Raw genomic sequence first — 14,407 nt, 5'->3', positions numbered from 1 at the left:
ACAGATGTTGTGGGTGAGACACTCCAAGCAAATCACTTGCCATACATTGCCAAGTGGCTACCATGTCCCAGCACACACGTGTGGGAATGGCGCTGTTCCCCCTCTTTGAAATATTCAACATGCATTCTCGGAGTAATAAGATTTTACCACTCCAGAATAATAAAATTCTGCAGCAGAAACTTATTACAGTATGAATATTTTATTAACAGTCAAATTTATTTATAAGCTTCACTAACTTAATAGCTCAAACAGGTGCAGGAGATATAAACCACATTCACTCCAGTTCATTTGACATGAGATGGTAAGCGTAATGCTGCCCTCTGCTGTCTATTCTGGTTCAATAAATGATCAAATATTTTAACATTCCTCTATAAACTTTCCTGCTGCATATATCACATATATAAGCTTGGATAGAACTGCTAATCCTGTCTCATTGGTAGTTTATTTTATTTTATACTGTTGTTTTTATGACATTATAATTTTTAATGGTATAGGCTGCCCTGAGTGGTGCATATAAATGCTTTAATAAATACCAAAAATATTCCTGACTTGCGATATGACCCTGCACCATTCCTTTAATGCTTTATGTGGGCTAGCATTGATTCAGCACAATAATGCAACACTCTGCCCCCTTCTAATTGAAGATTCACAGCCTTCCTCTGGGTAGGACCATCTTGTTCTTAGCTTGTGTGAAATGAAGGAGAAAGGAGGCAGCCAGACTCCTGGTTGTTGTTGTTGTTGCTGCTGTTGTTATTTTTTAAAAAAATCACGTTCCAGCCTTAGACAGGAAGAGTAGACAGCCTTGAAAGAACTAAATACATAAAAGGAAAATATGCACTAAATTGGAGATTCTCATTTTCTCCTTCATGGACCACTTGAAAATTGCTGAGGATCCAGGTGGGCCACTAATGCTTTTTTCTGTTCTACAAATCACAGGGTGGGATTCAACACACAAACCCTGCTTCTGCTTGTGCAATGGGGCTTTCCCTTCTCCTCTCCCTGCCCCTGGGATTTGGAGAGCCCCCAGAACAGTGGGGTGGGTGGGTAAGAGGGGGTGATAGTTACATCCAGCAAACTGAAACGCTTGGGCATTTGTAATAACATGATGTTGAACTCCACCCAAAGTGCATAACTTGCACATTAATTATCACAATCTTACCTTTCTAATGCAATGGATAAATATAAATAACAACCTCCTTCTCCAAACCAGTACTGGGGTATGAGAAACACAGGCCTCGGGCTGAGAAAGAGCTATATTTTAAGGAATCTCAGGTTCTGAGCCAGTGCTTTATTACCCTGTTTGAAAATCCAGCCCTGTCCAAAACGGTCTCAATCTCCATTGTCAGACAAAAATAAATCAAGCACAGGGCTATGTAGATACAGTGGTACCTTGGGTTATATACGCTTCAGGTTACAGACTCCACTAACCCAGAAATAGTACCTCGGGTTAGGAACTTTGCTTCAGGATGAGAACAGAAATTGTGCGGCTGCGGCGCAGCAGCAGCAGCAGGAGGCCCCATTAGCTAAAGTGGTGCTTCAGGTTAAGTACAGTTTCAGGTTAAGAACGGACCTCCGGAACAAATTAAGTACATAACCAGAGGTACCACTGTAATTGTGTGATGCTTCTACAACCTTTCCGCTGACCACGTGAATATAGCCTGTAGACCACTATTGGTGTGCAGCCCACAGGTTGAGAACCTTCACATTAAATGTGTGGTGTGGAGTAGAGGAGAGAGATGACTGGCTCGAGTTCACTGCTTTATGCTTGCTAAAAAGCATTGTGTGAGTGCTCTCATGTTTCAGTGGTACAATATGGGAGCCTTCAATCTCTGAAGAAGTAAAACAAAACAAAAGAAAAACAGGTTGAGGACAGTGTTCAGCTGAGTGTGTGCCTGGTACTTGTGGCAGAAGTGAAAATATGCAGCATGACCCCAAAACAGCATTCCCACATGAGCAGATTCAAGAGAGTTCCCTCTAGTTCTGCGCTGAACACACACACACACTTCCACAAACCTACAGAAGAAAGTCTGTGAATAAAATATGAGCCCCACCATGAATTTGCTATGAGGCCTTCACCTAGCAGTGAGGAACAGCTTTCTCATGGTCCTTAATGTTTTAAATTTGTTGGAAACCACTCAGGATGGCTGCGGCAACCCAGTCAGATGGTTGGCATATATATAAACAAACAAACACAATAATAAGACAAATTGGACACCCCCCATTTGGCCTGCGAGGCCATTTCAGCCAAGAAATGTCTACCTGGTGTCAGATGTGGGACAGGTTAAGATGTAGATGAACCCAAAGGGAGGGTGTTTGAGACACTGCTGATCAACTGATTGGCAGCCTGTTGAAAGTGCCAACAATTAGTTGATCAGCAGTGCATTTGAAGTGCAGGACTCTGCCCACCTGTCAAACTTGACCCATGGAAGGTGGGTGGGTGGGTGAGGATCCAGCCTGCTGCTAATTCCAGTCCCCTACCCTGCCTAACTCAAATAATTTTACCTTCAGGCTTCTCTCCTGCCCCACAGTTGTGATTAATGCCTAGATGTCTTCCCTCCAGCCTTTCCCACAGAATATGCAGTGTCCTTATACCCCAACAACTTTTTGTACGGTATGTTTAAAACTTGTGCTGGACTCAATACTTCTTTATGGCATATCTATAACAATATATAACGATTCATATGAAATTTCCAAAGGCTGCCTAATGGCACCTGAGAAAGAGCGTTGAGTAGAGCTTTGCTCTGTAGACTTTTAAATACTCTGGTGTTTTAGGTGCTGTAAGTAAACACTGCTTCTCTAAGCTGGTACTAGCAGCACTGTGAAAGCTCTTATATATCGATCTTGTTCCAAAGGGTCCCTCCAAACCCTTAGGCTTTTTCTGGGGGGTAGTGGCTGCAGAGAGGGAGGAAGGGAAGAATAAGATCCATTGCAATGAGTTGCCTTTTGCTCATATAACCATTAAGTGCAACCTATGAAAATGTTTTCTTACAATTTAAAAGCATTTTCTTTTTCTTTATAAGTGTATCTCCAGAAGACCTGCTCACTGAGCAGGTGAGCAGGTCCAGATTTGTTTGTACAAAACTCATGCAGAGGTTAGACTATGTCCAGTCTTTGCAGAGCATTCATTTTGATTTTTTTTGCAATTCATACATCATCCGGCCAACCTTTTCTTTGCCTCACACTTTTTAGTACATTTCCCCATCACTTCCCTAACTGCAAAAGTCCATTCTTTAAAGAGGATTTGTTGTGATAGGTCAACATAACACTTTAATTGCACCAACCTGAATTTCTGGTGTGCACTTGAATCCCTTCACCCAAAAAGTGACTGTCTGGAGGCACAAGTGAAACTGCAGGCAAACATGTTACAATGCCATTAAAACTGGATAGGATCACTAGGGTGCCACATAAAGCTCTTCTACTAGGGGGTCACATAAAATCCACCTAGTTGCCTTCACTTTACAGGCTGCTAGGTTGTCAGACTTGCAATAAAGGATGCATTTTCTAGATGCTTAATGACTGTCATTGTCTGGAATTTTCACAAGTGTTTCCTAATTAGGGAAATCATCAGTCGTTTCCTTGTTGTGCCCAGAGCCCTCATATTTACCCTGACAGTTATGCCAATTACATCCCACTTTCTTAAGGCCTAATGTAAACAGATGCACTTACTGGCATCTGTTGTCTCATCAACCAAACCTCCACATTCCCTCTATTTTAATTTTAACCACGATTGGTGTTTAGATTTTGTGATTGCAGTTTTCTTTTCATTTGTGAAATGGCAAACTGTCACTGAAGACGCACACACAATTTTTCTCTATCTACGGCTTCTAACCTGACAAACGTGTCTGAATCATGTCTGAACACTAGGTGGCAACCAAAACTTACAAACTTCCTTTAAACATCCGGCAAAATAGCTGGTGAAGCTACTTTGATATTGCTTTTATGGCTTAAATCTAGAAATAAAATATCTCCTGGATAAACACACGATAAATGATCTCACAACAGCTAGAATACATTGGTCAACAGAAATAAGGAAATATGGTCAGAGTAGCTATTAATGACAGAACCCCCTGGAATCCAAAATCTGCTAGGTTTGAAATAAAGCAAGGTGAGTGAAACTGTTGCCTCAAATCTAGGGACACATTGTAAGCACTGCCCAAGTTATATACAGCCGTGGGGGGCGAGGAGTTGCAGGTGGCCAACTAGGCAACTGGGAGTGGGCAATTTAATAGCACCTCTAATTCTGCTGAAATGACAAGTTGCTCAGCTAAGGAGTCAGAGTTAACAGCTTTATTAAACCAGGTAGAACTGTATTGGACTCTTGGGTCACATGATCCATGCAGAATAGGTAACTGCAGTATTCTGCAGTGGTAGCTCTGCAGTGCAGTAAAGAGCAGGCTAAGAGCTCTTCCTTATTCCGCTATGCTGTCATGGTGGCCCAAAGAGTAAAAGCACCTGAATTTACAGCTAGATTCTCCAGTTTTATTTATTTCACTATTTATTTGCCAGATTTGTATGGATGCCTCTCACCATATGTTCTCTGGGAAGCTTATAGAACAAATAATGCAGCGTAAAGGTGTAATGCAATGATTGAACAGCTGGAGTAACAACAGCCTTAGAATTTTCTAGCAGTGGGGGTGGGGGTGGAGCGCTAATCAGCATCTAAGATTATAAACCAAAACATAACTTGGACCATGAAAATGTTCTTTAAAGAACATAGTATGTTCAAAAGGCCAAGGTGAATGTTAGCAAAGGTCTTCACTTGGCCCTGAAATAGCCATAAAGATGACATCAGAAAAAGTTGCACTGCCAGACTATTGCATAGCCAGGGTGCCACCACCTAGAAGGTCCTCATCATAATCACCACCTGTTTCTCTTCACTTGGTGGAATTGGGACCTCTGGAAAGGAGCTTAAACACTGAGTAATATGCATGGAAGAAGGCAGTCTTCCAGTTAGTGAGAGAATGGACATTCAATTCAGTCTGCATTTAAATACTAACCTACCTAATCTGCACTTTCTAAAACAGTATGCAAAATGAAACACAGCCATCCTTCAAAATTTGCACTTTTCTGAATTTTCCAGTACCGCTCTCTAGTCACGTAATGAGTACAAAAATGCATATATTAATGAAACTAAGGTACAAAAATGCATTAAATTGGGGAAAATTGGTTTGCAAAATATTTGGCAAAATTGCATACAAAAATGTGTCCATAGAATAAATTTACTTTAAAATGTTGATGAATTTTCATGAGGAGTTTATATGTAAATGTGGAGAAGTGAACATAGGGGGGGGGGGACAAGAAATGGAGAAAAACCAAAATTGACAGATTTGTTCATATCTACTTCCAGGTAGGCCAGTAACAAGCCAGTTCCAAATAGTTCATTTGAGATCTCTTTTCTCCTTCACTCAAAATTCTAGGACTTTGGGCCATCCCATGACACTGAATGTTTGGAATATTCAGGACAGATTGAAATATACTTCTCCATACATCACATAGTTAAACTCTGGATTTTGTTCCCATAGGACATAGGGCCTTAAGGTAAAAGTAAAGGTACCCCTGCCCATACGGGCCAGTCGTGTCTGACTCTAGGGTCGTGCGCCCATCTCACTTAAGAGGCCGGGGGCCAGCGCTGTCCGGAGACACTTCCGGGTCACGTGGCCAGCGTGACGAAGCTGCTCTGGTGAGCCAGCGCAGCGCACGGAAACGTCGTTTACCTTCCCGCTATAAAGCGGTACCTATTTATCTACTTGCACTTAGGGGTGCTTTCGAACTGCTAGATGGGCAGGAGCTGAGACCGAACGACGGGAGCTCACCCCACCGCGGGGATTCGAACCGCCGACCATGCGATCGGCAAGTCCTAGGCACTGAGGTTTTACCCACAGCGCCACCCGCGTCCCTCTATCCCATAGGATATAGGGGCTTAGACAGCTTTAAAAGAGGACTAGACAAATTCATGGAGAATAAGGCTATTGATTGCAACTGGCCACAGTGGTGAAGTTCTACTTCCACTGTCAAAGCCAGGATCCCCCTGAATACCAATTTGCTAGGAATCACCATTGGAGAGAATGCTGCCTTCTGCTGTGGGCTTCCCCCTAGGTTGGCTATTGTAAGAACAGGATTCTGGACTAGGATTCTGTTTCTCGATCCAGCAGGGCTCCTGTTGTGTTCTTATGTAGCTTACAAAGCAGAGTTAGGTGGAAGTGTATAGTAGTATCTCTTTACTCAAGAGCTCAGTTTGTATTCTGAATAAAGTATTTGTACAAATCTGCTGAACTGTGTACAGAAAAGCTTGTGCAAGTGCAATATATGAGAAGATAAAAGGACATAAGCTGAAGTGAACAGGAAAGAAAATTCTAAAGGTGGATTTTTGCTCCAAAATTGCACATTTAACTCCTTAGTTACTACACTGCTTATTAAATTTTACTACTGCAATAGTAATAAACAGTAGGTAGTACAGAAAATTGTGTAACTCAGCACTGTCCAGGCCATATTCTAGGCCCCAAAAAGTGGAATACAGAGTATGCCTAATATGTGCTGTTCAGACCACTATAATTTATGCATATGTAACTAAGTACTTGGGACGCAGGTGGCGCTGTGGGTAAAAGCCTCAGCACCTAGGGCTTGCCGATCGAAAGGTTGGCGGTTCGAATCCTGCGGCGGGGTGCGCTCCCGTCGTTCGGTCCCAGCGCCTGCCAACCTAGCAGTTCGAAAGCACCCCCGGGTGCAAGTAGATAAATAGGGACCGCTTACAAGTGGGAAGGTAAACGGCGTTTCCGTGTGCGGCTCTGGTTCGCCAGTGCAGCGATGTCACGCTGGCCACGTGACCCGGAAGTGTCTTCGGACAGCGCTGGCCCCCGGCCTCTTGAGTGAGATGGGCGCACAACCCTAGAGTCTGGCAAGACTGGCCCGTACGGGCAGGGGTACCTTTACCTTTTTAACTAAGTACTAGAATATAGTACTAGAATATAGTCACAGATTGCAATCCAGCTAGACACTGGACTATTCATGCAGAGGGACTTCATTTTTTCTTCTTTTCCTTAACAGCTGCCCTCTTGTCACATTGTGAGCAGCTCTTGAACTTTCCCTCCTTACCTTCACCAAGTAGCCTGAAATGCTGTGCCTGTGCAATGTGGGTGGGATCTGCAATTTTGAAAAAGCTCTACTTTGTGCCTTCAAAATTGTGCCCATAAATAAATAAAAATGAAGAACAGCTCATGAGTCCCATTGTTCCCACTTTGGAGACTAGCAAACCCCCATAAATATATATTGCTTTCCTTGCTTGCTCTACACTTCATGCTCTGTTCAAACGACACTCCCCAGGCTCTTAATGTGTATGTAATGCATGTCTATAACTACAGTAAAAAAAAGTAACATCTATTAAATTCCAGAGAGTACAGAACAGCAGTGACAGAAAGATAAATGTCTCCTGTGACACTTAGTAATGAAGGGGAGGAAGAATCATGGTACTTCTAAACCTCCCTCTTTACATCACCATGGGCTGAGTCTTCCCTCTATATAGCAGTAATTTCAGTTGAATGCTGTGAATTACAAGCAGGGTCTAAACTATGCTGCAGGGCTCAATGTGGATAATACTTTTCCCTTTTATATGTAATTTAAAAACAAACCAGACAACCGGGCTAACAGATGACAACTTCCCACGTCTTCAGCTTCTAGCCAACAGTGTAGCTTAATTACAATCCTTAATAGCAAACATAAAATAACCACATGGTTTTCATCTTGAGGAGGGAACAGACATGTTCAACAGCAAACCATGAGAATAAATGTGCATGGACCATGGTAATCACTTTTTACATATGCACCAGATTCTCATGAGCTTCTTCAGATTCAGCTGCAACCTCAAAGTTCTCCATCTACAGACGGGGAAATCAACTCTTGCACATTGCTAAGGAAAGTCTAGTGGGAAAGCTCAATGTACTTCTGGTTTAGCTAAAACAATGAAGCAGAGTGCTTGGCACAAAGCATATTGGTAGTTCTTGTTTGAGAATCTCAGGGTTATTGTAAACAGACTTGGGGGTGGGGGTGGGGAGATCTGGACAATTCTAGTGGGAAAATGAAAATGACATCTGATATCAATGGCTGATCATGGGGTGGTATGTCTTATCAACAGGGATGAGCCATAATGGTTTAAATGGAATCTCCATATTAAGAGTTTATATATACAGGACCTATAAATACAAGTGCTGGGGACAATCAACAAGGAAAGCCTTTTGCCTTTATGCCCTCCTTATCAGAAGCATCTTGAAAAGGATACCGCTGGAAAATCCTACCCACTACATACCTAAGGAAGCACTAGGCAGAACCCATACAACCCATTTATTGCAGTGGAAAGAAGAGTCACTCAAATTTACGTATTTTCTTTACTTGCACAGGATGCCATGATGAATATAGATTTGATTTTATATATCTGGAGAGCCTTTTGATTTTAAACTTCAGCATCAATAGTCTGGCCTTATGCATCCTGCAACTGACTTCTTAGTGCATAATTTCCCAAGTGTATATGCTAGTGAACTACCAGCTGCTTTCCATAAAAAAGAACATTTTAACAACTGCATCTGCCAGTCTACCTGTGGAGAGTAAGCATATGGACTACTTCTAAACTTTGCTACAGCCCTGTGGAATTTTATTTATTATGCCGTGATTCCAGAATTCTTTGGGTTATATTCTTTTAATCTGAATGCATTTCTCCCTTATGTCTTACTTCATGCTGTCAGAGCTCTGGAGTTTGGTATACAGTGGTGCCCCGCAAGACGAATGCCTCGCAAGACGGAAAGCTCGCTAGACGAAAGAGTTTTCCGTTTTGGAGGTGCTTCGCAAAACGAATTTCCTATGAGCTTGCTTCGCAAGACGACAATGTCTTGCGAGTTCCTGCTGGTTTTTTTTCCTCCCCCCCTTTTTCTAAGCCGCTAAGCCGCTTATCAGCTGATCCGATAAGCCGCTAAAAGCCGCTAATAGCGGGGAAAGGGAGGCATGCTGCTTCCTTGCACAGTTATTGTATTTTTAGAGTCTTAGAAGATCTCTACCAAATTAGACAAAAATGAAGGTTCCATCCAAGTTTGAATTTAGAAACCCAAAAGATGGAAACAATGGCAGGCAACCAGGCTGCGCCTTGTTCCTCCACTCTTGTTTCTAGAGTAGCCAGTTGAAAAAGAGGACAGGGTTCCCAGAGCTTTCACATGGGAAGTCTAGGTTCTAAGAACAATGAAGCAGCAATTGCTCACAGAGTTCTTGACACACACATTAGATGCAAGTGTGGACCACCTGGGTGATGCTCATGAACCACTGGTGATCTGAGGACCACACTTTGAGAATCCCTGTTCCAGATTGTCAGGATGGGATCATCATCAAGCATCACTTTCATTTCCTAAAAGTCTTCTCTATGCACACCTTTGCAAATAAATACTAGATCTCAGCAACTTGGATCCAGTCTGATAGGGGATAACATGAAGAAATGTACCATGAACCAGCAGGATGTCAGCACACTTTGAAGCCATTTCAACATTACAATGGCTTCCTACAATCTTGGAAATGGCTTCACGGAGTAACTGTACACCACCAATTCAACTGAAATTCCCCAGCATGACTCCAGGCATTTTCATGCCCAAGAACAACCACAAAAATGACTGTGTGAAGTAACCATTTACAAGATTTCACAATATATTATGTGTTTGGTATAGTGATTTGCACTGCCCCCAGTAACTCTTCAGCTCCTAATGCTCCAGAATACACAATCCATTATGTGAGCCAATGTGTTATTCAGACCATGAGTTTTGTGCCCCAGTGGATTCTCTCAGTACGGTGAAATTATTGACATTTTTCTACTGGACAGGAAATCATAATTCTGTTAATAGCTAAGTGGCCTGCAGTTCCTGAATTATAGTCCCTGCTCTCTCTTTAATAAGAGAACTATTGATTCTCATTCTTTGCGTGGAAAAGCATGCCAATAAACACAGCCCAAGTCTCTTTGCTTGCTATATAGCATATCAATTACACATATATGGAACACAGAGTGTTTGTATTCATGCTACATTCTACAAAATTACTAAATATGGTCAAAGTATGTTTCTTAATTGTATATGTGTGTGTAGACACATACACACACAGTTGTAAAAGAGTTATTTTTTAAAAGGACACATTGCTCAACACAAAGCTCAACAACTTTCCTTTAAAAAGCTCAACAACTTTTTGTGTCTGGATTTTTACTTCTTAAAATATGAAAACCCTATATATATATATATCCCATCTTTCATCCCTGAACCCCAGGGCAGGCTACAAGTCAAATAGTCAACAAAATTGTCTCTTAAAAAAGAATCCATGTAGTCTATACCAAACTTACTATATGTTTCTACTCTATATTCCTTCTAACACATCTATAGTCCTACAATCCTAAACCCTAAATAGAGACCAGTGCAGGGATTTACCGTATTTTTCCATCTATAAGACGCCCCCTATTTTAGGGAACTCGGATTTCAGAAAATGGCCTCGGCACTATCCGTGTATAAGACGCCCCCTAATTTTTGACATAATTTATTAGGAAAAAAGCCTAGTCTTATACACGGGAAAATACGCTATATAGGATTGTCCTACCTAATGGGAAGTAAATGCCTTTGAATTCAAACTGCATTTAATTCTTGGCAAACTTTCTTTAAATTGCACTGTTAATCACCTTTCCCTACACCTCAGTTTTTTATGCATGCAACATCAGAGCCACCACCTTCCAATGATGCATTTCAAGTAGTCCGACATGATTATGATTACTGTCATTTTAGTGCTTTAGATTACAATATATCAACTGGCAGTAAGATTATCTGGAGATGTCTGCACCAGAAGAACACACCTCAACCACCTTTCCCCTGACTTGGTTGATAACAGGACATTAATCTTTATTAAAAGAGAGGCTCTTAAAAACTGTAGGCTACGCTACCTTTGCATATACACACTTTTTATATAAAAAGAAAAGAAGCTTTGCTCTTAATAAAAAGAAAGCAGCTCCTACACGTAAATGCCCCCCCCCCCATCCTGTCCTACTTGTTAATTCCTTATGCTGTAGTCAGGGCACTCTTCAAGTAATTTCTCAGATCACAAATCATTTTGGGAAAACACACTGCTCAACTACCAGGTTTTCATAAACCACCCCACACAACCCTTAACACATAAAATATACAGAACAATTTTAAACAAATGTCACATTGGAGAGATGATTGTCCTTCCAAACAGCAGCTACATCAATACAATATTATAATGGCAAGAGGTCTGATCTGCTGGTCGATGTAAGACCTGAGCGGTATGCTAAAACTCTGACCAATATTGGCTATGTCTGATAAGTGATGAGTGTCTGGGGATGTTATGGTTCTGACTACTGATGCTGTGCCCTGACAAAGGTATTTGCAAGCTGGTTCAAGGTCCTCAAGTGGCAGATAGATTGGCACTATCAGAGTTGCCAATAACAGATTATTCAAAAGAAAAACAAATGAGTTCAGATTGGTGACCTTTTCTTCTACATAAACCAGAAGCCTCCAGGATCTGGCCTATGCCCCCAACCAAGTTAATTTGTTTCTCAGGAATTCATAGAATGTGTGAGTAGTATGAGACTGGTAATTATCCTGCATTTACCTTGACTCCATTTAGAAACAGATTGTCTTACACAAGGACAAAGAAAGACCCAAACTAACAAAACGGGGAGCTAAAATGGCATTTCTACAGATTTATATGCCAAATGATGTTGGAGTGTGATTGATTTTTCAATCAGAAATGACTGAGTAGTTCACTGAGCTACTCCTCAGAACGCAAGGCTTTCCAAAATGCAAAAGGCAATACAAAATTGTCCAAAGCAAAGGGTACAGTGCAAAGAACAGAAATGTTAACAAATGTGTTTCAGTCTTAGGTATCTACTATGAAAACCACAGCCTTGTACTTAACTCTCTCCTCCTACTCTGCCATGTCTAGCAGTGCTTATCCACATCATAAATGCACAGCGTATTTCCCAAGCAATACCCCACAATATTGGCTGATGACAATGGAGGCTGCTGTGTCATCAGAACACAAGTAAGAACAGAGTAGGAATGGTGAGCTAGATCAGTAACTGCTGTTATTGGCAGTAAAACTATCTCATTTGGGCCTCAGTAAAGTTGAAATTAAAAATATAAAAATTGCTTAGTTGGATCAGATCCTTTCCTCCTAAAATGCCCTGATCATTTTAGTTTCATTTCTGTACTCTTTAAAGTTCTTTGGTATCCTTTTCAGGGGTGTAGGAAGGGGGGTACGGGGAGTGCAGTCTGCCCTGGGTGTCATCCTTGAGGGGGGATGACAAAATAGCACACCACAGGGGGATTATCGCGGGGCCTGGCCTGCAGCGCGACCAAGCCACACATCTCTCCTGGGAGTGACGTGGTGGCTTGGGCCCCATGCCACCAGAAACGGCAGCGTGTGGCTTGCGTCCACCAGGCGGACTCTGTGAGTGGATTGCCACACCAACCCCATGGGCAGATCACTGTGACGCCCCCATGGGCAGATCGCCCTGCCCCCCGCCACTCCAGGTGCCGGAGCAGCTAGCTACGCCCCTGATCCTGTTGCTTTTTGAGATTGAATGCCTAGAACTGTGCACTGCATTCAAAATGTGTCTTTACCATAGATTAATCTAATGACATTCTATGTTATTTGCTATTAGGAAAGAGAAAAAGCAGGAATATCTGAAATGAGCTGCAATTGCATTTTCTGTTCCTTGCTGTGCAAACCAACATGGAACAAATATTGGGCGGTGGGATACAGTACCTTGCTCTCTCTTGGTGGGCAAATATACTCAACTGATTTCTGTGGATGTGGTATATTAGTATATAAAAATTATTAGAACATTAAAAAGTTATTGTCTCAAATTTAATTGTTATCATTTTAGTCATCTGATGTAATCATATTCAACTCTTAAAAGTTTGCCATTAATCTATATGAGATGGATCCAATTCATTTAATTAATTAAGTGCCTGAACTAGTTAGTGATCCATCTTTTTAAAAAAGAAGAAGCTAGCATATAAAAGAAAAAAAAGGATGAATACCAATAGGAACAAAGGCATTTTTAAAAATGTGATAAGGGGCAAGTTCCATCGACTCCCACTAAAGCATGCTAATCTCCCAGTTATCCTCTGACAACCAAGGTTAGGTCAGATTAGTCACAACTGCCACTGTATAGACTCTGAACATATTGTCAGACTCAGGAACGCCGACAGCATGGCACAGAAGCTACAGCACGCTCAAAAACCAGGATGTCAGCCTGTCATGTGCCACACGATCCTGGTTAGTCAGTTGCATTTTAGGGCACAGCCAAAAACACACACACTTCTGTTCTGTTATTGGAAAGGTAGTAGAGACAGAGTCTGTTTTCTAAAAGTCCCACCAGCTCCAGCCAACACAACTAATAGTCATGCATGATGGGTGTTATAGACCAACAACATCTGGAGAGCTACAAGTTTCCCACTCCAGCCTCACAGGCTGAGGAGATGCATTTTTCTCTGCCTTCCAGTGATTCGTGTGTAAAACTCCCAAACTGCTTTTTGAAAAGCAGTTTTAGACGTCTGTGAATCAGAACCTGAAAGGAAATACTTTTAAATCAAATCTGTATATGTACACAAGAGTGAATTTGGAGGGTTTTGTGGCAGGGGGGTGGGGGGGTGGGGAGTCAGAGGAAATCTGACAGAAGCAAAATGCATTTCTATAAGGCTAGCAAAATCTCTCAGAGTTCTGCACTTCCAGTGCACACCCATCTAGATTACATCCAGTAGTTATTATCTTTTAAATCACTTTTACTACAGGCAGTATCTTCTATGTGGGTTTTTTCTAGGTCAATCTCATTCAAACTGAGGTACAAAGCACATATATTTAAATAAAATAAAAAAGCACTGAGGAAGTAGATCAGCCCCAATTCCATAGAAATATTCCCCAAAGCTCCACTGATGTCACATTTGCTGTATTCTAATCTTCTCCACTGAACTCCAAAGGAATAAACTGCCAAGCAAAACTTGATACCCTGGGAACACTCACTTGCCTATGTTGCAAAAAGAAGCATACATAAAATCTGGCCATTTCAGGCCTTGAATAATTTACAGAGTAATCCTACCTTCCTGGGTGGGCAGAGCCAATTGCTGCATCTGCTGCTGCTGCTAGGCAATGTGGAAGGTGAGTGAAGACTTTTCCTGAGGGTTTTCCATCCTTTCCTTTCTTTTTCTTTTTAAGAGTCTATCTCATTGATCGCAATGGGAAGGAATTAACCCCACCATCTCCAGGGCCTCTAGGGGGCAGGAAATGAGGGCGCTTTGGAGCTTATAGATCCACAACCTTCCCCCACATACTCCCAGCATGCCCCTGGAATGCCCTGTTTCTGGCTCTGCAACACATGAGG

General features: G+C 41.9%; 1 protein-coding gene across 7 annotated transcripts in view; it reads right to left on the bottom strand.

Moving 5' to 3' along the window:
- Positions 1 to 14,407, bottom strand: part of KCNIP1 (potassium voltage-gated channel interacting protein 1) — a 509,279-nt gene that overhangs the window by 178,007 nt on the left and 316,865 nt on the right. For 2 of the 7 annotated variants that reach the window (XM_082213089.1, XM_082213092.1), the window contains exon 1: positions 14,126 to 14,327. The exons of the other annotated variants lie outside the window; for them this stretch is intronic. In XM_082213089.1, the coding sequence (XP_082069215.1) occupies positions 14,126 to 14,156 (31 nt within the window). In that variant the 5' untranslated portion in view covers positions 14,157 to 14,327. Of the gene's footprint in view, positions 1 to 14,125; positions 14,328 to 14,407 lie in introns of those variants that run through there. 7 annotated transcript variants of the gene reach the window in all.

The sequence above is a fragment of the Podarcis vaucheri genome (genome assembly GCF_965113315.1).
Source record: "Podarcis vaucheri genome assembly, chromosome: 2".
In the NCBI taxonomy this organism is placed as follows: domain Eukaryota; kingdom Metazoa; phylum Chordata; class Lepidosauria; order Squamata; family Lacertidae; genus Podarcis; species Podarcis vaucheri.
Note: the sequence above shows the minus strand (reverse complement) of the source record. Positions and strands in the feature narration are given on the sequence as shown.